We start from the raw sequence: 27,688 nt of genomic DNA, 5'->3' as shown, positions 1-27,688 counted from the left end.
AACCCCAGGCAGAAAGAGTGAGAGGAGCTTTAGAGGTAATATTGGTTTTTTTAATTCTAATCAAGACTCTTGTACACTATTAGAACCATTCTTTTTCTTCTGTTTGTACAGCATCTAGCACACCGGGGTCCTGGTCCACGAGTCTGGCCCCTAGGGGCTACAGAAATACAAATAATCACAAGAAAGTGATTAATTCTGTGATTATTTACCATTGTCATATGACAGGCTCATTGTTTTAAGCTTCCAGGCAGCATGACCCAAACCAAAGAATCTGTAAGGGAGGAGATAGAAGGTGGCACACTGCCTACAACAAAATGGGCACTGTGCAGCTGAGCCTCCTAAAATGATAGTTACTCCAAAGGACTTGGAAATACCAGATACTGATTTGTGGAATTCCCAGAAGGAAGAGAATGGGAAGCAACACACAGGTCTTGAATCTGCCAACTGAGATGAAATTACTCCTGATTTGCAAAGCCAGAAATGAATTATGCAGGTCATCCCAAGCAAATGTCTATAAATCCTGCATAACACGTTGCCACACCATGTGTCCCGCATGTGCCATCTATTTGACAGAAGAACTATTAACAAAAGGTTTAAAGAGTCATACATAAATGTGTTGTGATACTGCTTTTTGCATCCATCCACTTGTAAAACCCTAGTGGAAATTCTGGATGGCTCACTAAAACTCTTCAACAGTTTGAAGAGTTTCTTTTGGATAACTAGTAGTCCCAGAAACCGGTAGTCCAATAGCCCCTCCATTCCAATATATAGTTGGCTACCTTGAACTACCAGAAAGTGTTCACTAGAAATTTCTGTTAGGGAATCCAAACTGTCTTAATATCATGAGTCTCAATGCAAATAGCTCAGAAAGAGAAGAAAATGTTAACTACTTTAGAAATCACTAACTGTGACCTGTGGCATAGTAGAGAGAGCATTGGATCCACACAGGAGAGCTGGGTTCTATTCCCGGCTCTGCCACTGGCCTGATGGGTGACCTTGGGTAGGTCACTGACCTCCCTATGCCTCAGTTTTCCCATCTGTAAAATGGGGATAATAATTTATTTCCGTGGTAAAGCAGTTAGAGATCTACAGGTGAAAATGCTATATAATAGGTATTATAATTATATATGAAACTGACAAAGTTAAGTACCTGTATCTTGGGATCTTTCAGGACTACATCCAAGTGCTATTCCATTAAGAAGCTGGGAATCTCCCCTTCTGAATGGTCTGAAGTTCCTGTACACTTGACGCCTGATTCTCTGTTGCTCTGCACCTTGTATAATCATTGACATGACGGCAAAGTAGGTGTAAAACATATTCTACATATTCATATATATCAATGTTCATGTTATAACAGCAGTAATGATCTTTGTGTAGGGCATCCCCTGGGGTAAATGGTCCAAGGCATTGCACTCCTTCCATCTAGTAACATTTCTTAGGCAATTATTATTTATTTGTTATTTAATAGTTGTATTATGGTAGCAACTAGAAGCATTAAAAAGGTGCTTTTGTGCTAGGCACTCTTCAAATACAGCCTTGCCAACTCTTGCAATTTGCAGGTCTCATGATATTTGGTGTTTTTTTTAAAGCCCCAGTTCTTGGAGTCATGTTATTTCATAAGAATGTCAGCTTTTGTTTTTGAAAAACAAAGTAAGTTTCTAGCCATCCTTGTTGCAGAGAAAAGCTATATAATGTGTCCCAAGTGTATCCTACATTAATCAGAAGATAAAATATTTTTAATCTTATGATTTTTAAGCCAATTTCATGATTTGGCAAGGGAGAGGGCTGACTCATGATTTTTTAATGCTCAGGGTTGGCCATACTGCAAATTTATAATAAATTACAGTTCTGGCCTCAGAGTTTACAGCCAAAGTCCCCAATCTTACAAATATATATATGTATACATGCTTAAATTTAAGCACAATTAGTGCTACTTACTTAAAGTTAAGCATGTGAGTAAGATTTGTCCTGCTTTGAGCAGGGGTTTGGACTAGATGACCTCCTGAGGTCCCTTCCAACCCTGATATTCTATGATTCTATGAAGTGTTTGCAGGATAGGGGCCAGAATTCACTGTGCTTTCATAGTTATTGCTCAAACAATGGTCAACAGTGATCGATAATTCTGTAAGTCTGGACCAATGAATCCTAAATGCAGTTACACAGTGTGGCCCTGATCCTGCAAGTGGAAATGCCCTACCAGATCCTTGAACCCTCGTGGAGGCTTGATTAATTTCAGGGCTCCACATGGGTACAAGAATCCATCGGTGTGGATCTTCTTGCAGGATCTAGCCCTTACGTAAGAAACTCAGTGGACTATTCATGTGTCCAGATGCTCATGTGCATTAATACTGGCAAATTTGGGCCCTGATTGATGCCAAAGGCCTCTTAAATTGTAAGCTCTTTGGGGTCAAGGGCTGTCTTTTTGTTCTTTTTGCATATAGTGCCTAGCACAATGGGGTTCTGCTCTATTAGTAGGGCTCCGATATGCTACCACAACACATGACCACAGCTCAAATACTACTAATAAATAACAATCATGGCTTGTGAGCTCGTGATTTTCCCTGTAAATATTGCTTTGTTTGCCCTGGCCTTGCCTTTTACATTTCCTTTTGCAGATGCTCTGATCTGCCTTTTCAAGGTTGTTCACCGTCTTCGCCCATTCCGTTCTCCACAGTTTTGCCTCATTTCTGTCTGATTTTTCGATCAGCTCCCCCTGCCTGATCCATTTATTCCTGGGACTGTTCCCCCCACCCCCTACAATGTGCTTGGGTGATTCCAGCTGGGAATTGTCCTTCCCCAGCCCGTGCTGCACAGCGCGCGCCCCGTGGCCTTAGAACGGCTGCGCTCCAGGGAATGGGTGGCCACGAGCTCAGGGACGGTCCTCGCCCAGCGCGGGGGTTGGGCCTGGAGGGACACACTCCCGCGCTGCCAAAGCGCCAGGGCTGTAGCCCCCGGCCGGCCCCCCACTCGGCGCTGAGGCTCGAGGAAGAGACCAAGCCCCGCCCCGCACATGCCCAGAGCAAAGCCAAGCGCCAATGGAAAATTGAGGGCATAAGCGCTTCCCTGTGGCTTCACTTCTCCCACTGCACATGTGCTTGCTCTCCGCGCATGCTCAGTAGGAACGCTGGCCGCCATCTGCTCATGCGCAGTAGCAGAAAGAACGCCGCTTGTTTGGGATGCGGAGCGCCTTTTGTTGATCCCGCGGCGGGGCAGAGCGGCGCTAGGACCCGGCGGACCCGGCTCGCACGCGGGTTTTTCCTCCTCCTCCAGAGAAAGAGCGATGGCGGCCCGTTAGCGGCGCGTGCAGGCGGCGGGGCTGGGACTGCGCCGAACGCAGCGGGGCCATGGGGGGCGGCGCGGCCTGGCCCCCTGCGTGAGGCGCGCCAGGCCCGCGCGTCCCCTCCGAGCGCGGTGCGGCCCTGTGGCGGCGAAGGTCGCCTGCCCTCCTCCCGCCGGGCCGGTGCCGGCGCATCCCCCCAGGCCAGGGCGCGGCGGCCATGGCCACCGAGCTGGAGCCCCCTGCCTCGGGCGCGGCGCCGCTGGAGGCGGAGGAGGACGAGGAGCACTGGTTGTACGGGGGTAGGTAGCCGGGCGGCGGCCGTGCCTAGCGCCGAGTCGCCACGGGGGATGCGCTGTGCGAGATGGTCCCCTGCGCCCGAGCACCCCTCGGCGGGGTCTGTCCGCACTGCACCTCCCCCAGGCTCCGGCTCGGCTTTGGGCCCAGCCCGCCCACAGTAACCAGCCTGAGTGGGGCCAGCAAGCGCTCATGGCCCTGCTGGGGGTGGGTCCCAGCCCCTGTCGTTTGGCGGTGTGGACGCAGCTCAAGCCGCAGACCCGAGTCTATATAGTGCGGTGTGGACATGTTAGTGCAGCTGTGAGACTGGGGTCTAGCTATTGTAGAGCCAGGCTTAATAATACAATGTGGAGGTGCAAGTGCAGGCTTGGAAACACAGAGTCCATAGACCCAGGTTTGTAACGCTGTGTAGGCATAACCTATGAAAGCCCTCACTAGTCAGAAGGCAAAGTAGACTAGGATAGAGCACAGGCACTCTCCAGATTATGGTCTGCCTTCCCCTGAGCTTCTGAGCAGCCACATCCCCTTCTCCTACTGGAGAGGTGATGGAGTTGACTAATGGCTGTGTAGGTTTATCTGGGAGCCTTTCCATACCCAACCAGTACATGCCTATGTGATGGTCTTGTATTAGATTCCACTGACCATTGCAAGATTTTATGTCGGGAGTGGAATAGAGATCATGGGTTGTGGCACTGCTGGTAGACCACAATCAAATGAAAAACTCTTACCTAGATTCAGACAGGTTAATTATCAGTTTTAGTTTTTTTTTTCTATAGACTCCATGGGGTTTCTATAGATTTTTCTCCTTCCCTTTGGTGACATTTGTGTGTATGTACACACATACGCCCTATTAATTTGCCTTACTTTGTTGTCCTAGCCATTGTGTGGGATACTACTGTCATCCTTTACTGGGTTATGTCTGTTTCAGATTGTAAACTCCTTCACGGTAGAAATTTGTTACTTTTAGTTGTTTGCAAAGGGCCATGCATGCTTATGGCACTAAATCAATAAAAGTAAGTCTGAATCCACTACCTAAGCTGGGTGAGCTGAAGTGGGAGTTGACCTTCCATCAGAATTTTTTTTCTTCTGTCACAGTCTTTGATGCTGTTTAATACAGTATAGCATTTTTTGGCTTGTATATGATCACTTTTTAACAGTAATAGGATAATGAAGAATGAAATGGGGCAGAATGAAACTCAAATAGCAAGACATTGGTGTGCATAATAACTTTTAAAATCTGTCAGGTAAATGCATATTTGGGCCCCAGTTCTGTCACTGGATTGATGCAAGTGGACCCCTGTGCCACTTGGGGCTCCATATGTATCCAAGTGAAGGGTCAGAGCCTGGGTTTGCTGGCAGAGCATTCTTGGAACAGTTACCAGGCATCTTTTTCAATGCATCCATCACTCCATGCATTTCCTACCATTGTGAGACCTTAAATTTTTTTTGTCAATTAAGGTCAGTATATTTTCTGGTCTTTTGACTTTTGCTTTTGAAAACTTTTTGACTTGAGGTCCTGTTCCCACCTAGCCTGGTCTCTTTCCCACAGAAAAAAATGTGTGAAGACTCTTGGAGCCAAGATCCATACCTGGCTTGATAGGTGCCTTTATTCATTCTGTTGCATAATCTGGGGTCTGGCATTCAAAGGCCTTTTTTAATTCTGTTGGTTGTCAAGGATGTGTAATCTTACTTTTTCATTGCTTTATTTCATATTGAGCTTTGCTTTGGAAATAAACATTACTTATAATGTGTATATATGATAGTTTTTTCCCAAAAGGCCCAGACTGTGTTATAAGTTCTGATCTCTTTGGTTTTTGATTTAATATGTTATTTTTATCATGTTTGCAGATGACACCACTGGTAAGCAAGAAGATGGACCAATTGCTAGGTAAGTCTGTAAACTAGTCACTCAGAATAACTGTATCTGCTGGAGGGGCGAACTCTGTCTCAGCATCAGGCCTATAATTCCTAGATACCTTGAGCCTAGTTTCAGATCTTGACAGTCAACTCATCCCCTTGCATTGCAACAAATTGAGTTGTGTGAACTTTACTGTTTGGACATCTTTTGGATGAGACCTTCAAAAACAAGTTCTGTGGTGATATGAAAAGTTACACTGGATCCTTAATAAGATTAGAGGATTCTCCCAGTATCCTTGACCAAAATTTCCCCCTCCCTCCCCACTATACTTCTGCAGTGTGGTATGCACCAGCTGTGCCTTCCTCCACCCCAGAGGTGTCTGCATTTGAATATTTTTTGTATGTGTACATATGATAGGAATTTCAGGATTGTTGTACAGCCGCCATAAACTGGAGTTCAAGGTGCTCAGAAACACAGAAAATTTAGCCCAGTGTTTGCTGCACTTTGGGACCATTATGAATATTATCCTCTTTGGAGCAAGTATCCTCATTCAACCAATATGAACACACACAAGCAAACTGTGGACTATCTTATTGCACTTAGCAAATGTAATATCAACTATCCCTCATGACAAGGACAGTCTCTGATTTTAGACATAAATGTACTGCTAACCTACATAAATAGTGTTCTTGTCTCTTTATGATTTACATGAGATTATCAGAAATGCTCCATAAGATAAAGTAGCTACATCCTTCAATTTATTAATGTTTGCAAATCACTTTAAAACCTTGACTGCAAAGTATTATTATTATTATTTGCTTCCTGCTCTTATTTTTCTTATTTTGAGTCTTTGTCTCACATATAAACTTTGTATGGGTTGTGAGATGTGCCAGCAAGATGATTTGCTAGACTCTTTGTTAACCATTGAAATTCCAGTATGATGTTCTCTCTGAATACATTGACTATCCGTGGGAAGACAGTGTACACAAATAACATGTATTCAGTATCTCTTGACATTCCTTGATGCAGAGGATTTTGTGAAATTATAGCAGTGCTGTAAAAGGGGCTGTTTTATCCCTGGCACAAAGGGTTATGTTGGGATTCAGGGGGTGGAAATAAAATGCCCAGGACTATTGCCAACATAAAAGTGATGACACTAGTCCTGTCAAAGTGATTATTTGTTCTCTTCTTAAAACTGTAGGAAAGTGGCTGTTACTTTATAGATGTGTACTTGAACTTTAAATTCACAAATTGTAATACGCATCCACAGATACTTCCTGTGATTTGAAGCTGAAGGTAACATTTGTTGCTTTTCTTTAATTCAGTGCTGGCTGATCAATGATCTTGGATTCTGAGACAATTCTGTGGTTTGAGATCAATGCTTTTAATTGCTTTTGATTTGGTAAAAAGAATGTCAGAGGTTTTGGGGAGCCATCTGTGGCAATTTCCTCCAGTGGTACTTCTCTTTATCTTTCCACAATGACTTGATGCCCGTGACCTTGGAGTTGTTGTGGAGTCTGATCTTCTTTTTGAAGCCTGTTATGCTAATTTGGTAATTGAAGTGCTTTTGCTACCACCTCAGGAATTTGACCATACTGGTACCTATGCTTACTAGGACAGCTGCTGAAATCTTTGTCTGTACTTTTGTTTAATCTTGGCTTGATTACTGCAATTCTTTCTTTGTGAAACTTTTCACTACCTCTCCTCCAACATGACTGTGCAACTGATAAAGAATTCATTTAGGCTGCTTGCCCAGGTCTGTCTGTCTTTTCACAATCTTGTCTTCCTAGCCTCCTAATAAGAGAGCTTCATTAGTTTCCAGAACTGCAGTGGGTGGACTTTTATTTTATTTGATTCTTGGTAATCACTTCCAAGATTTTGTATTACTGGGCTCCATTATGTCAATGTGATCTTTGGCTTCCTTGTTTAGAAGCTGTTTTGTGCAGCCTCTGAAATGGCTTTAATCTGTTCAGTGTGTGGCCTTTGTGTGTCGTGTGTTTGCAGGATCTAACCCCAAAGGGAGCAAACACTCACTAGCAGACATGGTGCTTATCCCCATGAGTATCTTCATTGACTTCAGTGGGAGTACCCCCAGTAATAAGCTTTGCTCAGATGTAAGTGTTGGCATGTTTGGGCTCTTGAGTCCTCCAGTTAAATTAACTTTTAAAAAAAGGATTCTATTAGAATTTCAAAATAACTGTTCCAGTTCCATGGCTAAGTCTGCCGCCTTTGATTTTTAGTTCCATAACACGTAAGGTACATATGATTTTTGTTGTGACTGGCTTGCTTGGAAAATACAATAAACAATACTAACATTTGCTCCACAATCTTTAGTTAACAGAATAAATCTGAAAGTGCAATAATGGATATTAGGATTAATTTGCAATGAATAAGGAAATGGGATGGTCTATGGGATTGTTAATTACCTGTCCTTTAATCTCCAGGTAACTGGTTAAAATTCAGCCCAAGTCCTTAATAACTGAACGTTGTTAATGTTTGGTGGCTTGTAGAAAGGGAATCAACTGATCTTGATCTAATTCCTACTGGGCAGGGGTCCTCTTCACTTAAAAATGCCTGTATAATTGGCACTCTTGTTGGCAGTCTCAGGGAAAGGCCAAGGATTGAATGGGCTATGGAGACTGAACCATCTTCTTACCCTTAGAAGTAGTGGGGTTGAGGCACACTGGGAATCTTTCAGAGCTGCTGCAAGTGCCTTAGCTGATCTGTGGATAAATAAGTGTTTGGTGTGCAAGGCTGCCCATCTGGCATCTTTCAGGAACTCTAAATTGCCTTTCACCAATAAAAGCAAAACCTGCTGAGAATGAATTTGAGCTAACTACTCTACTACCAGTCACCAGAATCAAATATATCTCTTGGTAAAACTATGATCAGAATGTTATCTTGATTCTGTACGGATGGGCACTTTGGAAACATGAATAGGTCGCTCCATGGGTCAATTGTATTTATTGTGGTCTGTTATATTTGGTAGACATGCAGAATCTTCTCATCCTTTGCAAGATGCTCCTCAGGAGAGCCGGCCTGTCACCGGTGAAGACCGAGAGATGTCACAACATGTATGTGTTACAGCTATAACTGCTGGATGTGGCTATTGCAATGCAGTGCATGTTCACTCCTTGTAAATGTTGGTGTATAACGAGGCTCAAGTAAAAAGGGGGCTACTACTTGTCATCTCAAATATAGCTTATTACACCTATACTATAATAACTTATTAATTAGCAATTCTGGGTGCTAATTACAGCATGTAGTTTTTCTACCTAAAATGCCTGTGGTCAGAGTATTAGGTGTTGGGATTGCCAAGGTCTACTTCTGACTCAGCCATTGACTCCTTGGATTACTCATTTTGAACCTCTCAACTCCTCTGTACCTTAATTTCTCTGGCCTTGATTCAGGATCGCATCCCACTGAAATTGGTGAGAGTTAACCACATGCTTAAAGTTTATATGTATGCTTAAGCACTTGCCTGAATCAGAGCCTAATGTGCAAAACTGGTGTAGTAACACTCCCAGGCAACCCCACAGGGCTGTGGTGGGAGTTAAAGTTTGAAAATAGTTCGGACATCCTTGGATGAAAGGTGAAACAATATTTATTTATTGTGGTTTTTAAAAAAAATATTGATTATTAACCAAGTGGAAAAGGATGTCTTTGTAACAGAATCATTCTTCCTAACTTGTACTACTTTATTGAGCTTTTAAGACTTGCGTTCTCATCCAGGTGAATTTCTTGGGTGTAAGTATCAATGAGTCCCCATGTGTCTGTGTTACTGTTAGGCCCCTCCGAGTGGTGAAGATGATGAGGAAGACAGTGATAGCGACAGTGATGATGATGATGTGAAAGTTACCATTGGCAACATTAAAACAGGAGCACCATCGTACATGTATGTATTTCTGGTTACAGTGCCTGTTGTTTGTTTTAATAACCAACTTTCTTCTTATCATTATGATTCAGGGGGAAAAAAGCAGTTGATCTTACCATTTTAAGAGGCAGGGAGTTTAATGGCTAGTGCCTGTTTCTGGCATTGGCTTGCTGGGTGACCCATCTGTAAAATGAGGCTAATACTCCACATGTCAACTGCCATCATGTTGAATAATTAATATTGGTGGAGCACTTGACTGAGTGAAATAGAAGGTGGGAAGTAGTGCAAGTTCTTAAAATTACTTTAATTCTTGAGGTTTTGTTGAATTTAAATGAAGAATCCAGCTAAACAGCAGATGAATTAAATAGAAGCCCTGAATTCATTAATTGTTTCAGCTGTCCAATTCTTCACAGCTGAGGTATGGTGAGACCAGATTTGCAAACCAGCCACCTGTCACTGAGATGGTTAAGAATCTGAGTCTGAATAACATTTACTATTCTGTATTAGATGGAAATAAGGGGGCAGCATTTCTGGTTGCTGCTGGCAACTGTCGTCTTAAGGAAACCTTTTACCTGTTCATTGCAGCATATTCTAATCCTTCGCTGCAAAGATAACTCCCCTCTGCTTTTGCAGGAAGGGTTTGGGGTCTAATGGTTCATTCTAAAGAGCGATGCCCCATTCATCCAATCGCTGATTCCTTAGAATTTTCCAAACATCCTTTTTTGGATTCTGTGTTTTTCATTGTGAACCAGAGTGCTCCCTTCCTTTCTCATATTCTGTGCAGACTTGCTGCTACAATTCTTTCCCCCGTTGCCCAGCTCCATCCTAATTCTTAATCACGAGTATGCTCTCTGGCAGGATGATACCTACCAACATTGGGGAAATCATCAGGCTCTGCTTCTGAGTCCAGACAATCTCGTGTGTTGCTGCTTATCTCAATGTACACTGCTGGATATCCATTTCCGTATGCTGCCTGCTCCACCATCAATAGCTTTACATGAACAGTGCAATCTAATTTTTAAAGTAATGGAGTCTTAAGTAATATAAATCACAAAGACGCTTCAGATAAGGCAAAGGGCATTGTTGGTTGGAACAACTCTTTATGTTCTTCCAGTCTGCTGGGATATATTGAGGCTAGCACGTACAACAAAAAATCCAACCCATATATTGAAATACTGATGCAAATCTCTTCTCATTCTTTTCTGTCTAGGGGGACTCCTATGAATCTAAACTTAAAAACAGGTAGAGGCTATGGAACATCCTCTTCAGGTATTAATCATAATAATAAAATTTATTTTACGGTATTTCAAACTTCCTGCACAGGGTTTTTGCTGAAGTCTCTGGCATGAATGGCTGGACCAGCTAAAAATATTGCTTACTCTAATTGCACACAACCCTCAAAAAAGAGACTCTTCTTTAAAGCAATAGTGAGCTCCGTGCAGTGAGTTTCTTAAAGATTAGTGGCTGGCTGGGGAGAATTGATGGCCCAGCATGTGTTGGAGGAACAGCCAGCTGGTAATTGATCACCTGGAAATGCCAGGCAGCCAGGTTGTAATTGCTGTTTAAAACTGAAAATGGAAAAAAAGACAATCGCTGTGTTACACAGCATCTGTTCAGGACAGGATGTTACTAGAGAATTAATGCTTGGGGCTGGATTCTACTATCCTTGCTTGCACTGAGTGTTGCCTCACTGCATGAGTAGGCTTACTGAGATCAGTGGGGCTACTTGCAGTGCAAGATATTAATCACCAGGAGTAAGGGCAGAAGACTCTGGCCCTTGACCATTAACTAATCAGTTGGCTGGAATCAGCCCTCAGTACCTCATTCAGTTTTATATTCTACATCATATGTTGGGTTTAAAATATCTCTGCAATATGTCCTCTCCCCTTTTACCCCTCTTTTCCTTTCTGTATGGGAAATTGTCTTTTTGCAATCCCTATTTTCCCTTTTCCCAGTCCCTTTGTGGTGATTATCTTCCCTCTGGCTGAGGAGAACTGAGGAGATGTAGTTGCCTCCAAAGTCTTTTTCTTCTTGCAACGTGCTGAGCACCAGGGACTCCCATTGGCTCCAGTGGTTTGTTGGCATATTGTAAAATAAAGCCCAAAGCTAACATTAAAAGTAGACCTGTCTGCATCTGTTGTGGGGGGGAGGGGGATTGTACTGAATGATCTTGAGAAAAGTTAATATTTTCTTCTGAGCTAAATCTCATAGTTGCCTAAATGGCTTATTTGGTTCATCTACAGTGCTGGTATTTTGAGGGTATTTTTTTCTTTGCCTCCCAGCTCTCCAGGTTTAGTAGCTATAACACCATGGCCATCTATTCACAAATCACTGAAAGTTGTTTTTATACTAGAAAGTTAGATCTGGTTACATTGAGAAACAGACAGATGCAGAGCTGATGTTAAATTCATAGCAGATAATAGCTATTTTAAACTGAATAATTCGCTCATCAAATTGGTGGATTAGAAGCATTGCATTAAAAGCGGTAACAATTTCTCTCTCTTCAAAGCCAAGTTGCAGCCCAAAGGTATTGATCTAGATGCCACAGGGAATATAAATGGATTGCCTGTAATAGAAGTGGATTTAGATTCGTTTGAAGACAAACCGTGGCGGAAACCAGGTGGGGCCTCAAAGTTTCTTGTGGTAAATATTTTCTGCAGTTCTGTTTTATTTTGCTTTTCATGCATAGTTTCTGTCAAAGTGTTGCTGCCATGAGGGATGGAGGGAGAAATCCTGATCAACCTCTGACTCCTTTTCTGAGCAATTAGTGATGCTAACTAGAGTTACTGAGGGTACATCTACACTACAGCGGGGAGTCGATTTAAGATACGCAAATTCAGCTACGTGAATAGCGTAGCTGAATTCGACGTATTGCAGCCGACTTACCCCGTTGTGAGGACGGCGGCAAAATCGACTTCTGACGCTTTTTGTCGGCGGCGCTTACTACCACCTCCGCTGGTGGAGTTAGAGCGCCGATTTGGGGATCGATTGTCGCGTCCCAACGGGACGCGATAAATCGATCCCCGAGAGGTCGATTTCTACCCGCCGATTCAGGCGGGTAGTATAGACCAGACCTAAGCCATGTACCAATTTCAGCAGTGATCAGAAGAAATTGGGCTAGACTTGTATTCTGTTTCTTACTTTCCTAAAGAAAAGTAGCTGGTCTTTATATTCAACCTCTGTTTCCTAAAACATGTGACTCTGGTAGCAGTATGAAAGCATTTGGCCAAATCCTGAAGTCAGTTGGACTTTTTGTTATTAACTTCAGTGGGATCAGGATTTGGCTGTAGGTGAGAGGTGGTCTACTCTTGATGCACAGCCACTGGCATGCTTTAGCCCATCATGGCTGAACTCAAGGACACTCCTTGTGCAGCCTTGTCATTGCTCCTCCTTTGGAATGTCAGCACTTCAGTTGGGAAGTACCAGGTGCATGAAGGAGCATGGGGATGGATAGTTTGTTCTTAGCAAGTTAGCATTCAACCACATAATTCCCGTTGTCAGTGGGAGTTGGGGCATAATCAATGTATATCGTTAAGGAAAGCAATCACACTCAGTTCTTGACAGGTACATCTCTAATGTGAGTTGATGCATCAAAAAAGCCACCAAACAATCCAGTAAGAAAAATAACTTGATTTACACATTGGAAAGAGATATTGGTTGTTTTGCCCTGTTGCACACTGTCAGAAGAGTCTCTGAGTCAGAAGACGGGTTCTGCTCCAGGGTCTGCCACTGGCTAACTGTGTGACCCTGGGCGAGTTACTCTCCATGCCTCAGCTTGTCTCTGTATTATGTGGATAGTGATACTCACCTTTGTAGAACGCTGAGATCTATAGGTAAAAATTGCTATATAACATGCTAAGATTAAAATATGGGAAGTTTCTTTTATCTTCTGTTTCTATTGGTTTTGTATTGCGGAGTTTTCTACATCAAAGTGACTCTTATATACAAACTATAAAATGCTTGAAGTGAAGTCTTTCTATTTTTCAGCTGTGTTTCAGACAAAATAACTAAAGGCCAGAGAGATCCAAACACTTATTACAGCAGCCATGCAAAATTGGCATGAAAATCTATTCGTCTTGGCATAAAGTCCACTCACTTGCTCCTTCATATAATGGCGGGGAGCTAATATTTTACTTTCCCTTTAAAAATATGATTCTGCTGTGTAAGTAGCGTTTTTGGAAGGCGGCGCATGAGATGTTCGATACATCTCACCCACCTGAGATGAAGGGCAGTAAGAGACACAATGGAAAATTCAAATCACTGTTACTTTTTTCAAAGTACTGAGCAGTAGGCACTTTGTGATGAATGGGTGTTGGTGTAGATGTAAATAGAAAATGTATCCTTTTCTTCTGCAGGGGATTTGACTACGAAGTGAAAGAGAGACTAGGAAGAGAAGAAGTTAGGAAAGAACAGAATTAGAGCAGTGATACCAGTAAAGTTCAGAGATACGAGCGTGGGGATCATTATTGTCCTGCTGACCCAACTCTGGAATGATCCACGTAGTCATAAAATAATATTGATTTGAAGTATGAATTGAGGTAAAATTAAAGCACAAGCTCGGCCCATATTCTTTGTGCTACTTCAGTAGCCTCTTCCTGGGCAGCCTTCTGGGCTATGTCCTAAACAACAAGATCAGTCAGCAAGATAGTCTCTCCTTAATAAGCCGGGGAGGGGAAGGAAACTTCACACCATCAAAGCATGAATCAAGGAGCAAAATCTGATCCAATGAAGCTGATGTGTAAATTTCATGTTGCTAAGCCTGAGTTGGAATTCGTCTGCCATTGGGGTGCAGCAGGAAAAGTGGCTGGCAGGAGGGTATAAGAAAGTATAAGGTCAAAATCCTGACCGTATCATGGCCAGATAGTCTTAGCTGAAACTCAAGGGTTTAAACTAGGATTTGTTGTTTTACAGTTGGTCAAGCTAGAAATACCTTTATAATGGGAACGTTGAGGGACTTTTTAACCATGCTAGAAGGTGCTGTGGAGTTATGCCTTGATACAATTTCATAAAATTATTCACAAGTGATAGACAGAACCCTTAAATCATCACCAATGTCATAGCGGGTTAATGCACATTGAGAGACCTCAGTTCAAATCCTGGCTGGGATCACAACTGAACAATAAGTCTGTGCTTTAAGACCTGTTATAAAGGTTGCAGTTTAACACAGTGGGCAGGCCCTGATGTAGAGAATCTCTAATCAGAACGGCAAAGGGCAGTCCAGCTCAGAATAGAAAAGCATTGGCAGAGCTAAAATGGAAAAAATCTCTGTGCCACTGACACAGTTAGTTTTCATCACCACTAAACTCCTCCATAAAATTATAAAAGGACTAATAGAGGATATCACTCTGAAGAACTGTGAATTCACATAAGTTCTCTCTCTTACAATATCCTGAATTTGTGTTGAACCTTGCATCCAAAGGGTTCCAGAGCACTTCATATTTTGGCCCCTACTAAGAAGTGCCCACCTCTTATGAGGAATGCAACAGTTTTGAAACTCGCGCCAACGCTATACAAAGTTCAGAACAGAAAGTGAAGAACAACCCCATGTTTAATTCTCTATTGGAAATTTTAAACTCTCCATGTAAGCGCTTCAGGAGCAATTTGAGAGTGCATGTGTTCTCCGAGTTGCTCTGTTGATTTGTGGCTTCATTTTCAGGTGCTGACCTTTCTGATTACTTTAATTATGGATTCAATGAAGAAACATGGAAAGCTTATTGTGAGAAACAGCGACGGCTTCAGCTTGGACTGGATCCCTCTCCACCTGTCAGCAGTGAGAATAAGATCACAGTAAGTAACCTGCTATCCAGTGTGTGGGTGCAGCACAGAAGCCTGCTCATTTTGTGGGCACATAAGTGCAAGTCTAAAAATGGAAGCTGGTTTAGAAATGTGATCCTGGAATGTTAACTGAAAGGCAAGCTGTCAAGAATGATGGACCTAAACATTTTTTTAGTGGAGGTGACATTTTTAATTCTCCCCCCCAGCTAATTAATTGTTCTCTTGCCTGGTTTAATGATGCACTCCAGCAAACATGGAGATTGTTGACATGATGGCAAATAAAAAATCCCCTGGGATGGTGAGATTTAGGTGTATTCCCAAAGAAGGCTATGCCCTCGAGATTGTCTGGCTGTGGAGCTGGGCTGGTAACACTGCCAAAGCCCTCAAGTTGGTGGATCCTGTGTGTATGAATTTAGTGCTGGTGAGAGGTGTAGAGTTGACAGACCATTGACTTAAGTCTGATCTGAGGAGCCAACTGTGATGCGAGAGGCATTGTTTCCCTGGCCTATTCGCTTCTTGGCATCTCTGCTGAGACTTCACCAGTTTTGTTGCCACTTCTTGTGATGTGGACTCCTGTCCACCATGGCCACCAAATTCATTTCACGTGGGCCACCAAATGGCCCTCAGATGGTAACAGCTTTTGGTCACTTGATAGGATTTGAATGGGTGAGCTAGAGGTAAAAGCCTCCATATTCAATTTCCAATTCCCTGAATTAAGGACTGGAAAAACAGGACCACAGTCAGGTTAGGTATATCTTGAGGCTTCTAATGGGAATTAAAAATGGGGACAGTATGCCAAGAATGGAAAAGGCATTCAACTTGCAAAACTGTGAGATTGGTCAAAGATTGGATCTTTATTTTGCGTGAACCTTGTCATCCAGTTGGATCATTGCAGATGAATGTTCTGCTTTGCTTCCTCACTGGAGCCTCTTTCACCTATGAAGAGCAGATCTTCATGACTTATAACTCAGCTGGTAACCAGACAGAGATCTCTCTTTTTATTCTTTAGGTTCAGCAAGGAAGGACGGGAAATGCAGAGAAAGAGCCAGAGAACAACATTATCAAAACGGAATTCAAAACGGACTTTGTGGCTCTGATAGGAGGGCGGATGAAGGCTGGGCCTCCACCTAATAGGTAAGGGAGCATATGGAAACTGCATTGGAGTTCTCTATTTGAATGCATTAAATAATGGGACAAGTGAGATCCTGCTATTTCTTTGTCTGAGACTCTTATGGATCCCAAACAAGGCAGCGACTTTTAAACTATATTGGGTGTTATCACTCTCCCCAATGACACTCTGCTGTGTAGTTGTGGAACCCTCCCCATCTCCATTTCCCTACCCTGTTGGTGTCCCCACTGTTGCACTGTGTGGGTAGATAGGCCTGGTGCCATGCTGCATGGTCCCAGCCTTACAAAGGGGAGCTTTGCAGGGAAGGGCTAAGACAAGGAAGTCTTCCTGCTATGGAGCTTCCCCTTGTTGGGCTCCTGGTTCTTCCAGAGCCTGGTCCAACTTCCATTGAAGTCAATAAGTCATTCCGTTGCCTTTAACCAGAGCTGGCTCAGGCCTTGGTAACGGCCAAGAGGAGCTACTTGGTACTTGAACTGCCTGCTCTGCAGCTAGCATGAGTTACAAATGCTATCAGTTGGATCAGTTTGGTGTTTTTTCCCTTGAATGTAAATGGTTTAAAGCCTAGACAAAGTAAAATGGCTTTTAGTAATTCTAACTGGAAACCTGTACTGGACAACAGTCACCTTCCTGACAGAATGGCTCTGATTATTTTTATAAGATGCTTTGGGAAACCTGGTTACAGGAAACCAAAGCAGATTTTTCTTTTTTTTTTTTTAAAAACTCCTCCATGTTTTGCATACCTCTGCTGATCATACCTAGAAACCAGTCTTGCACCTGTGTCTCACGCTTTTCAGTGGAGAGTTTGAGTAGAATGAGAAGAGAGGATCCCTGGGTTAGCTCTGAATTATTCAGAGCTGGATTAAATTAATTATTCTGGATTAAAAGAACTTTGAAGTTCCAATTTATTCATTTCTGTCTAAGCAGTTAGTTGTGTGTTTTTGCATTTCACACCTTCTCGACAAAGAAATCAGACTGATCAGCTTTACTTTCCAGCTCTCGCATGTGATGCTATTCTTTCTAAAGTCTGTGCAAATCCAACCTGCTCCTACTGAAATTAATGAAAATTTTTCTTTCCTTATTGGGCTTTGTAAAGTTCCTTTTTCTTTAAGAAAATACATTCTAGCCCTAACACATTTAGTAGCGTCCAATTTAACATGGAATCAATATTGGCTTTATCTAGAGATTAACTAGATTAAAATCAATGTGTTTAAATACGTTTGGTGCTATAGGCACAGCACGTCTCTCTGTTGGCACTAGAATACATGCCATGAAATTGGACATCTGTTGTACTACTGTATCTCAAAAATCAGCAGGTTGTGTTTGCAAAGTCTTGTTTCCAATGACAGTGGAAATGGGAAGGACAGTAAATTTCACTAATTTTCTGTTTAGCCCCATCCCTTCCGTAACTTGCTTGTCCCACAGTAGAAGGTGTTAGGTGTGATCCTACTTCTCTCTGGTTGGATTGCAGCAGAAACTGACTATGGCGGTGCTGCTTGCAATGGCTTTGTCAGGCGAAAGATGCAGAAGTCACAACCTGGGGGGGGATGCAAAAGTTAATAGGATCCCATTATTTGAAGTCAAGTATCCTTTATTGTTAGTTAAAATACTGTGAACTCTTTTTAGTAAATGACTTCAACGGTTAATTAAAAGCTCATGTGGCTTTCCAGTAGAGCCAGATTGAAATTTCCTGGTGGAGTTTCGCTAAGGCCTTGGCTACACTTGCAGATGTACGGCGCTGTGAGTTAAACCTGACTTCGTGCAGCTGAGTAGGGAGAGCGCTGCAGTCTGTCCACACTGACAGCTGCCCAGCGCGCTATCGAGGCCACATTTGTGGCAATTGCAGCGCTATTGGGAGCGGTGCATTATGGGCAGCTATCCCACAGAGCACCTTTTCCCATTCTGGCGCCGTGGATTGTGGGAAGGGGGCATGGGTGCGGGGGATTCTGGGTCCTGTCCCAATGCCCCGTGATGCATCACTTCGCATCCCAGAAATCCCTTTGTTTCTGTCCACCTTTGGCGCCATCTTTCAACGATTTCTGTGCAGTGCGATCTGTCTGCGGGAAATGGAGTCTGAACTGCTGAGGCGTATGCTGACGAGTCTCGCCAGCACGTCACGTTTGGCTGTCGAACTATTCCTTAAGATCCAAAGTGACAGTGAGAGTGAGGGTGAGGAGTCCGACGATGCTATCGAGACGCGTAATGCGTACAACACGAAATTGCTTGTGGCATTCACTGACATGCTTAGCACTGTGGAACGCCGCTTTTGGGTTCGGGAAACAAGCACTGAGTGGTGGGATCACATCGTCATGGAAGTCTGGGATGACGAGCAGTGGCTGCAGAACTTTCGGATGAGAAAAGCCACTTTCATGGGATTGTGTGAGGAGCTTGCCCCCACCTTGCAGCGCAAGGACACGAGATTGAGAGCTGCCCTGCCAGTGGAGATGCGGGTGGCTATTGCAATCTGGAAGCTGGCAACTCCAGACAGCTTCCGGTCAGTCGCAAACCAGTTTGGAGTGGGAAAGTCGACCGTCGGAATCGTGTTGATGCAAGTTTGCAAGGCCATTAATCGCATCCTACTCAGAAGAACCGTGACTCTGGGTAACGTGCAGGAAATAGTGGATGGCTTTGCACAAATGGGGTTCCCTAACTGTGAAGGGGCGATAGATGGGATGCACATTCCTATTCTGGCACCACCCCACGTAGGATCAGAGTATGTTAATCGGAAGGGGTATTTCTCTATGGTTCTCCAGGCGCTTGTGGATCACCGTGGGCGTTTCATTGACATTAACGCAGGCTGGCCTGGAAAGGTGCATGACGCACGTATCTTTCGGAACACTTGGCTTTTCAGGAAGATGCAGGCTGGGACTTTTTTCACAGAGCGGAAGATCACGATAGGGGAAGTTGAAATGCCCATTATGATCCTTGGAGATCCCGCTTACCCGTTAATGCCGTGGCTCATGAAACCCTACACAGGGAGCCTTGACAGCAGCAAGGAACGGTTCAACTACAGGCTGAGCCGGTGCCGAATGACTGTGGAGTGTGCCTTTGGCCGTTTAAAGGTCCGCTGGCGATCTCTGTACGGGAAGCTGGACTTGGCCGAAAGCAGCATCCCCACGGTTATATCCGCGTGCTGTGCCCTCCAATAATATTTGTGAAGGGAGGGGTGAAAGCTTCACTCAGGCATGGACCTCCGAGGTTCAACACCTGGAGGCTGAATTTGCACAGCCAGAGAGCAGGGCTATTACAGGGGCCCAGCGCGGGGCTGCAAGGATTAGGGATCCCTTGAGGGAGCAATTTGAGGCTGAAAACCAGCAGTGATATCTGGTGCCCTGCACAGGAGTGAAGTGCAGTAGTTCCAATCTTTAGGAACCAGTGTCTGCTTAGCAGACAAGCAGACTTGCAGTGCCTGTTTATTTCCTGGGCTAAGAAGTCTTTTACTTTATGCAATAATAAAGAATGTTATCAAAGCCAAATAATCCATTTATTGAAAAGAAACAAGGGGGTAGAGTGGGGAACAGTACAATCACAGATTCGTGTATGTCCTGTCTGGTGTGCTGTGCAGTGAGTGCTGCACTTCAGGGCAGCTATACTGCATGGTGATGGGGGTTGAGTGCAGAGGGTAAGGGTCGTGGTCTTCAGGGTTGGGTGGTGAAGATACTGGTGTTGAAGGCATCGGGTGGCGTGAAGAACACGGACCTTGGGGAAAGTGGGTTGGAGGTGACAGTGGGCACAACGGAAAGAGTTTTGGGACAAGGGCTGTAGGGCGGGGTGGTGTTTGCGTTTTCGGTACTGCTCCTCTTTCTGCATGACTACCAGCTCCTGGATAGCGTCTGCTTGGCGCACCAGGATGCTGATGAGCCTATCAGTGCTTTGCTGCTGGTGCGCGGTGCTTTGCCGCCGGTGCGCTGCGTTTTCCTGGTGGATCCTGCTTTCTCTCTCCCTCCAGTCCTGTGCCTTCTCATTCTCTTTAATAGATTGCCACATCACTTCTTGCAGCATGTCTTCTTTTTTCGCGGTCTCTTCCTGAGTCTTTGCAGTCTCTGAGCAGGCGATAAGAGGGACGGCTGAGGTCTCAAGGTTGATGCAGCTGTATAGGCAAAATGCAACATTTAACAGAGGCAGCATTGTTTATACCAGACAGAGTAATGATTCCACCCGCACTTAAGGAGTAGAAAACACACAGGGTCTACACAATAGCATAATTTTCCCGTCCGAAACAGAGCGCACACATCCCACGGGAGCCTCAAAATGGTGAGTAATGGGGACTGATTGTTTCAGGGCTGCACTGTCCTCTGGGTTTCTGTGCCTTGGGGAGAGCCAACAGCTTCAGGGGGCACCTACACTGAACACTGTCCCAACATTTTCCACAGGAGTTCGTCCTGGACGATATCTCGCTGCTGAGGGTGACCTGGGAAGCAAGGGAGGGTCTTCTACTGCAATGCGGCTTCCGCCCTGGCCCATATGCAGCTTGCCTGTGTGCAGCAATGGTCCCCCTGCCCCTCGCGGCACAGTGGCGCGGACACGTTAGCCTGGCTGGGACAAGGACCCCGGTGGCTCTCCCTATAAACCTGCTCTTCTGTTTGTCCTCCACCAAGTACTGGCCGCTGTGACTGGTTACCATCCTCCTGGCTCAAGAAGAGCTCCTGGCTGCATGGCTCCAGGGATTCCGGGGTGTCTCCATCCGGCCCACCACCATCACTCCCGTTTTCTTCTTCCTCCCTCCCCCCCTCCCCCCCCGGCTCTGAAGTGTCCATGGTGGTGCTCGGAGTGGAGGTGGGGTTAACCCCAAGTATCGCATCCAGCTCCTTGTAGAATCTGCAGGTCGCGGGGGGAGCGGCCGTTTGCGTCGCGGGCTTTGCGGTAGGCACTCTGCAGCTCCTTGACTTTAATCCTGCACTGCAGGGCGTCCCGGGCATGGCCCCTTTCCATCATGTCCTTTGATACCTTCCCAAAGATATCGTAATTCCTATGGCTGGAGCGCAGCTGGGACTGGACAGCTTCCTCCCCCCAAACACTGATGAGGTCCAGCAACTCGCCATTGCTCCATGCTGGGGCTCGCTTGGCGCGTGGAGGCATGGTCACCTGGAAAGATTTGCTGGTAGCACTCCACGCCACGCTGGGCTGAGCAAACAGGAAGGGGATTTTTAAAATTCCCGGGGAATGTAAAGGGTCGGTCACATGGCTGGTTACCTGAGGCCAGGGCAGTAGAGTTTGAACTGTTGATCAGAGTGGCTAGAACAGGCATTGTGGGATACTGTCGAATAATTCTGGAGGCCATTCACAGCGCCTTGGGTGGCCACACTGGCGCCGCAGCGGCAGCGCTGCACTCGCTATTCCTCTCGGGAGGTGGAGTACATGCAGCGCTGCAACCAAGGAGATACAGTGCTGCAAATGCCTTGCCAGTGTGGACGGGGAGTGAGTTACAGCGCTGGGGGTGGCTTTACAGCGCTGCAACTCGCAAGTGTAGCCAAGGCCTCAGTAAGGGGCTGGCCAGAATGGCCCAGACCTGGTTTATGTCCTAACGTCCGCTACTGTCACAAAAGTCATGGCAAATTCACAGCTTTGAGGGGGACTTTGCATCTTTTAAAGGATCAAGCCCTTCATGAGCTGCTGTCTCTGCACAAGAAACTCTAACCTGTCTATTCAGATAGAGAATCCCAACTGCCTTGTCCCTGGGTCTTTATTACTGAGAACATTTTCATAAACTTAGAATGTTTGATGCCTTTAACTCCTCCTGCTTCTCCTTCATCCCCCAAATCCTGTGCTTATGACATCACAGCTGTGGAAATAGTTGTCCCCAGTATAGGATTTTGAATAAGCAACAGGAAGATACAAATTCTTGAGAAACAAAGATCCTGATCTAATTAGGGTAACCAACAGCAGAATCTGGTCCCCTGTTTATATGCAAACACCCTTTATTAATATAAGGCCCTGTCTTGCTCCCATTGAAGCCAGTGGTAAAACTTTCACTGACTTCTTTGACAGGAGTACTGGGCCTAGGGGATAGAGAGGCAAAAAATGTGTCCAACAGCCAGAATTGTAACCAAAGAGAGTGCTTAGTTTAGAGTGATGGTCCATGAGGGTTAGCATGGATCCGTCATGAAATGGTGCTAATTTTGGACTGTCTCTGGTCTAAGGGCCTCAAGTGCTGTGCACTCTCCACTCCTACTAGATCTGTTTGCAAGGGAATTGAGCCCAATCTTGCAACCCATATTCACTTGAGTAGTCTTATTGATGGTGTAGGTGAGTGACAGTTTTCAGGGTCTGAAACGGAGAGATGTTCAATACCCCCTTCTCCCTCTGAAGCCGGTAGAGTATTCTTCACATCTCAGGATCAAGCACTAAGTGGTGTCTAAAGAGACCTAACTCACTACCTGCAGCCAGAGTTCAAGTTGTGCACATGCAGCAAAGGATTCCCCACCCTTCTACTGTGTTTCACTGTCAGTTTGAGCTCTGCCTAGAGTGATTTGCTGCGGATGGAAAAGAATGTACTTGGCCTTTTTGCTTTAGGTCTCCCAGCATGAGAGAGAGCTCTCTGTCGGGGGGAAAAGAAAAACTGTTACTTCTAATTTCTGTGCTGAACCTGAGAAGATATATCTACTTTGTACCAGGAAGCTGGGTGGGACAATTGATGTGATTGGTGGACAGGCAGGCACTATTAGGAGGGTAGAAGGAAGACGCCGCGATAAACACGCCTCTGAGGAAAATCCCATTCAGGTAAACAGCTTCAAGCTGTCTTCAAACATTTGATATCCCGTGCACTTTCAGATGAACCTTAAGCAATTGTCTGCACTTTCCTGACTGTCTACTTCTGTAAAACCTGGGGTTTTGTTTTAAAAGAACACTGTCAAGATTGCAAAATAAATCACCAATCATAACGTATGCACATGCCATTGCCCCCCGAGTGGGTGGAATGAGAACTCAACTGTATCAGCCTTACACTGCTAACGGAGAGTCTCTTCCCTCTCCCCCTTCCCCCACACACTGGGACTTCTGTTTTTTGAGCAGGAGGGTCTGAGCTCCCTACTGCTATCATGATGTTCAGCAAATGTTAACTGTGAAGTTCCTAGATGGATTTGTTAGTGGGGTTTTTTTCCCCTTTTTTTAAAGCCATACCTTGTTACTAGTGTGTTCTCCTATTAAACCTGAAAGAATTGTAACAGTCCAATTTACTTTCACTGTTAATTGCTGTCATTTACCTTTTTACATTTTTCTCATGTTGGACAGTAAAACTAGTCTGGTCATTTTCTCTTTCCATTCCCATGCACTAACCATGTGTGGGGGTTTCCAACACTGCAAGGGAATGTTTATGTATCTTTTTTTTGTCATTTTTTAAAATTTCAAAATAACATTCATGTCAGTTATTATCAGACATTCTTCACCCTGTAGAATCTAAGTATTGGGACTGCACTACTTGATGCCTTTAAAGGGGACAAAAAAATTAAGTTACAAACTGGGGGCCTGTTCTGATCTCCCTTCAGTGTAACTCCATTGACTTCAGTGGTGTCATCCCATATACAACCTAATGCCCATATTCTGCTGGGATTCCCAGCAGACAGAAGCTAGGGGTTTTCAGAGTCCCCAGAACCTTCTGTCCAGAACAATTCTTTTCTAACTGCCCCCTCCAACCCAAAAAACTAGTGTGCATGAGCCCCCCAAATCTTCTTTTATAAAGTAACAATGTTGGGAAAGTGCAAACGAACCTTTTACTAAGGGTAGGCCCCAGTGGTGCATCAAGGCTAAATCTGCTTAGTAAATGATTTATTCTTCTTCCCCATACCGAGCGCTGGTGTCTGCATATCCAAATCCTTTTGGTGTATGCTGTATACTGAACTTTGAAATAGTGGCAATGTGGACATAAACGGCCAAATTCTCTTGCCAGTTAAACTGGTGTGACTCCAGCAGCGCTCTGTTAATTTTGATGGTGGATTTACACTGATGCAACTGGGAGCAGAATTTGACCCCATGTTGTATTTATGAAGAAAGCAAATTCAGAAACAAATTTTGGAACAAAATTGTCTGTTTAATAAGAGTTAGCGTATCACCACTCGAATGGGGCTGCTCTTATTTAGAGGGCTGTGATGTGGGGCCTTATCTCAAGAGTGGCTGTGCCCAGCCCCTCTTGGGATCAGGTTTTAGGCTCGTCCTAAGGGTATTAAGTGCAAGTGACCCATTCAGTCATAATTCTGTGCATCCCTTGGGGAGGGGTATCTCGCATAGGAGTAGATTTGTAGCTAGCTTGGACTCTACCACTTGCTGTGTTCATGCTAGCAAAGATGTCTGTTGACAGGGCATTTCCTTGCATGCTGAGCTTGTGACATTTCCCCTGTAGTGTACCTAAAGGCTGAGACTGTCCTCGACTTCCTCCCTCCCTATAATGTTGGGGTGCTTGGGTTCTGTGGCACATGCCCCTTTTGCCAGCACTGGGAGGCACTGATTGCAGGTTCCGAGGGGTAAAATACCATCTTCTATTTTCTGTCTGTCTTTGTTTTAAAGGTTCTTGGAGATCATGGAAATAAGCCACAACTCCCACAGCAGCCCCAGCAACCATCACAGCCCCAGCAGCCACCTCAACAACAGCCGTTTGTACCACCAGCAGGTCCCCCACCTCCCCCAATTGCTGGGCCACCCCCACCACACTTTCTCCACCCTCCCCCTCCAGTTACTTCTGTCCCACCTCCTCTGCATCCTCCAGGTAGGTATTTGCTCTGAATACAGAGCAATCTTGATGTGTTAATCTGGGTGTGTTAAGTTCAGGTACCTGAGGCTTGGGGAAGTCAAAGGAATCTTTAGTATAATTAAGAAATGTTAAAGAACAGTTGAGCAGCCATGTATCAGATCACTGAGATTCAAATAATTCAAACTGTAACTCAGACAGCTGGGGAACCCCCCCCCCCCCCCCCCTCCCCCCCAGCCTTTGGATGTATCTGCCTTCAAACTCTTCAGGGCTGCTGTTCCTCTTGAATGGCTCTGTGTTTTGTTGCAGTCGCTGATGTCACTTGGATACAATGGTGCTTGGCCTCTTACACATGGATAAGTAGACTAGCAATTTCTATTAATCTTTGAAGGACGGTAGGAACATAGGAGTTGCCTCACTGGATCAGACTAGTGTGCTATCTAGATAGTCCAGGATCCTGTCTGACAGATACTTCAGAGGAAGGTGAGACACCCTGTAATGGACAGTTCTGGAATAATCTGCTTAGAGGGGAAGTTTCTTCCTTACTCAGGTTGGTTGGTGGTGTCCTGAAGTCTGAAGGTTCATATCCCTTCTACATGTGTATCCCATACATATTTATTATACCTCGTGTCACTGTGGGATATTACTTGTATAAACATCTGAGAGTGTAAGCAGGTATTAGAGTTCTGCCCATTTTATTTTTCACTTTTAAGACAATAGTGTGAATGTATGTGCAAATGAGGGGCCTCCAATGGACTCCTGGCAAGCTGTCAGTGTCCCTCAACGTCGCCAAGTTTGTGCTCCCTTACAGCTATTGAGTAGATAGGCATGGTGTAGGTACAGTCAGCACTTAAGAAGACACACTTAACTTAAAATTTGCATTTCCCAGAATGCTTTTTACCTACGGTAGTTATAATGCCTAGGAGGCTAGAACCTGATGAGATGGAGGAAAGGGGCCTCTATTTTGGTCTGGGTATCCCCCCTTTATGTCTTTGGCAATATTTTGCATATAATCAGTTTCTTTCTCTTGCACAGCTAGTCACTCACCTTCTTCTGATGTTTGTATGTATCTTACACAATAGCAGCAGGGGGAGAGAAATTTTAACAACAAAAGGAAAAAGCTCTTGTAAAGCCACTCAGCAATGGGACTCAAGTATTTGTAGACCTGAAACTATTACATTTATTTTTAGAGTGACTAGATTTCAAGTGGATGGTGGTTCCTTGTATAACAAATGTAATTGTGATGAATTGGTGTATGCTTCACACCTAATTTTAGAGAGGGGCTGATTAGATAGAAGGATTGCATTGTATTCCTGAAGGGAAGAGCATTGTCTAGTGGTAAGAGTGGGGCTCTGAGGGACAGGAGTCTCAGGTTCTACTCCCATTTCTGCTACTTGATGCACTGTGTGACACACCTTACTGGAGATAACCTATGTGAATTGGGGTTAGATTAGTATTTATTTTCTAGAGAGGAACCAAAATCCTCTCTTTAAAAACATCTGGTTCTGTAGAGTGTGTTGATCCAGGTCCAGAGATTAGATTAGAATATTTACTCTGAATGGACAGTTTGTCATTCATTTATCTTTGACCTACTGTTGCATGAGTCAGTGTCTCAGGTGAAGGTTAATTAGTCCTTAAACTCTGGTGCTAAAATCACTGTTAGACTCAGGACTGTAGTGGTTTCACATGTATATCTGTCATTGATGTCAAGTGGAGTTTTGGATCAGCCTGTTAAAAAAATGTGCAGGCAAAGACCAAGATGGCTTGCTCATTCATGGGCATTTGCCTGCTGACAGTCCAGGGCAGGCACAGTATCAGAATCCTATTGATTCCTTTTTCTAACTAGCAGCATCAGCAATGGCCTGAAACACCTTTTTCCATTTACTACAAACAAGGCAGTGCCTCTTCCACTCAAGAATTGACCTCCCCATGGTGATCAGTGCCTTTATTACTGGTGGGCTGGAATACTGAAGTGAAGGCCACACTTTGGACTTTACCTCGTCCAGGATGCAGCAGCTAGTCTCCTGACTGGAAGAGGTCAGCAAGAGCATATCATACTAGTGCGTCTCTCTTTGCTGGCTTCCTTTTCTGAAGGTCCAGAATAAATATGCTTTTAGGGCATCTAATCCATGGAGAACATTATTGCATTGCCTGAGTGATGGATGAAATAATAGCCTCCTTGGTCTTTTCTGCCTCATTTCTATGATGGCTAAAGGGGGGGAGAAGTGAACAGTTTTTACTGTATATTCTGTTTGCTGAAATATACCTGGCCTCAAACAAACTTCTTGAAGCGGATACTATTAAACCAGGCTCATTAGCTTGTGGTAACAAAATAATGTTAACTTCTTGTTCTTCTCACTAAGCTTTGTTTTCTTATTTCCGTAGGCTTGCCACCACCAGGTCCCATTCCAGGTAGGCTATTAATTTGCTTTTAACAGTGGCAGTGACTCAGAATAGTCCTATCTGAGCACTAAAGTAAAGTATGAAATGGAGTGGCTGCGTCTTAGCCTAAATCTGATTGACCTCAAGGTAACATAAGCAGTGCAATCTCAAACTTCAACTGCTTAACTTCTAGAGCTCAATAATGATCCATAGGGCCACTTAAAACAATCATTTTATCTTGGAAGAATACTCCAGAAAGCAGCTTAGGTTGGCAGAGGATATCATGAAAGCTTCTTGGTTAAATTTCAGAAGACCTAACTTGTGCCATCATGGGAGCTCACATAGTGATGAGTTTTCTGCCAAATCAAAGTGCTTCATGTAAGATTTCAGAGAAAGCATAAAAACAAGGGGGCAACAAT

General features: G+C 44.4%; 1 protein-coding gene across 2 annotated transcripts in view; it reads left to right on the top strand.

Annotated features, from left to right (window-relative positions):
- The first annotated feature begins 3,184 nt into the window (after positions 1-3,184).
- LOC117883400 (pre-mRNA 3'-end-processing factor FIP1-like) overlaps positions 3,185-27,688 on the top strand; it is a 36,517-nt gene continuing 12,013 nt past the window's right edge. Inside the window, exons 1-11 of one of the 2 annotated variants that reach the window (XM_034782671.1) lie at positions 3,185-3,579; positions 5,423-5,462; positions 8,422-8,506; positions 9,221-9,327; positions 10,517-10,575; positions 11,816-11,926; positions 14,963-15,093; positions 16,091-16,215; positions 22,822-22,927; positions 24,707-24,905; positions 27,273-27,299. In XM_034782671.1, the coding sequence (XP_034638562.1) occupies positions 3,498-3,579; positions 5,423-5,462; positions 8,422-8,506; positions 9,221-9,327; positions 10,517-10,575; positions 11,816-11,926; positions 14,963-15,093; positions 16,091-16,215; positions 22,822-22,927; positions 24,707-24,905; positions 27,273-27,299 (1,072 nt within the window). In that variant the 5' untranslated portion in view covers positions 3,185-3,497. Of the gene's footprint in view, positions 3,580-5,422; positions 5,463-6,702; positions 6,729-8,421; positions 8,507-9,220; positions 9,328-10,516; positions 10,576-11,815; positions 11,927-14,962; positions 15,094-16,090; positions 16,216-22,821; positions 22,928-24,706; positions 24,906-27,272; positions 27,300-27,688 lie in introns of those variants that run through there. The other variant, XM_034782672.1, reaches the window with a different exon arrangement.

The sequence above is a fragment of the Trachemys scripta genome, chromosome 9 (genome assembly GCF_013100865.1).
Source record: "Trachemys scripta elegans isolate TJP31775 chromosome 9, CAS_Tse_1.0, whole genome shotgun sequence".
Classification (NCBI taxonomy): Eukaryota; Metazoa; Chordata; order Testudines; family Emydidae; genus Trachemys; species Trachemys scripta.
The sequence above is the reverse complement of the archived record's forward strand: the minus strand, read 5'-3'. Positions and strand labels throughout refer to the sequence as shown.